Raw genomic sequence first — 781 nt, 5'->3', positions numbered from 1 at the left:
GTTTTTAACATTTTTGGTGAAACTGCATCTGACTGAGATTTTACACAGTGAAACTCACCGGCTGCTGGCTCATTGTGAACCTTATTGATGGACTCACATTATACCCACMTCTCTTTCTGAAGCTAAAATGTTGGACTTTGTGTACAAGGTTAACGTATAGTTTTCACTGAACCTCCTTTGTGGAGAAAAAAGGTTTTGAAGAACCAAACCAACCTCCACATCAACAGCTGTTGTGTTTTACAGGAAGACAACATGGCTTTTGGAAAACCTACAAAGTAAGCAGAAACCAATTTGAAACAGTTTAATGTTAAAAAGCGATGATGAGAAGCAGGCCTTTACYTGTGTTTGTGTCTCGTCAGGTACTGGATGCTGGACGTCAGTAAAATCTACAGCAGTGGCTGTAATGCCTGGGACCGAGCAGTGCACGATGCCTCAGAGGAGTACAAACACAGGATGGTAACTACAACACTTTACGTTCACGTAATACAGCAGGAACCACTGGAAATAAGTCTTGTTTTTATTTTTCCCAAAGCACAACCTGTGCTGTGACAACTGTCACTCACATGTGGCCATGGCTCTGAACCTGATGCAGTATGAGAACAGAACCTCGTGGAACATGGTCAGCCTTTGTCTGCTTGCTTTCATCCATGGAAAATATGTCAGGTAAGACGGCATGTGACCTGTGTCAGACTGAAGAAATTTATAATTATTACAGATCTGTACTGATTTCAGAAACAACACCAGAGTAGTAAGGGTTTCTTTTTATAACATTGTTATAATA

The 781-nt window shown here is 40.8% G+C and overlaps 1 protein-coding gene across 1 annotated transcript in view; it reads left to right on the top strand.

The window, feature by feature from the left end:
- Positions 1–243: 243 nt before the first annotated feature.
- Positions 244–781, top strand: part of tmem222b (transmembrane protein 222b) — a gene marked incomplete at its 5' end in the record, with an annotated part of 3,304 nt that continues 2,766 nt past the window's right edge. Inside the window, 3 exon segments of the mRNA XM_014023714.1 lie at positions 244–275; positions 360–456; positions 533–663. Of these exon segments, the coding sequence (XP_013879168.1) occupies positions 244–275; positions 360–456; positions 533–663 (260 nt within the window).

Source organism: Austrofundulus limnaeus, unplaced genomic scaffold, assembly GCF_001266775.1.
Source record: "Austrofundulus limnaeus strain Quisiro unplaced genomic scaffold, Austrofundulus_limnaeus-1.0 Scaffold388, whole genome shotgun sequence".
NCBI classification, from domain to species: Eukaryota; Metazoa; Chordata; class Actinopteri; order Cyprinodontiformes; family Rivulidae; genus Austrofundulus; species Austrofundulus limnaeus.
The sequence above is the reverse complement of the archived record's forward strand: the minus strand, read 5'-3'. Positions and strand labels throughout refer to the sequence as shown.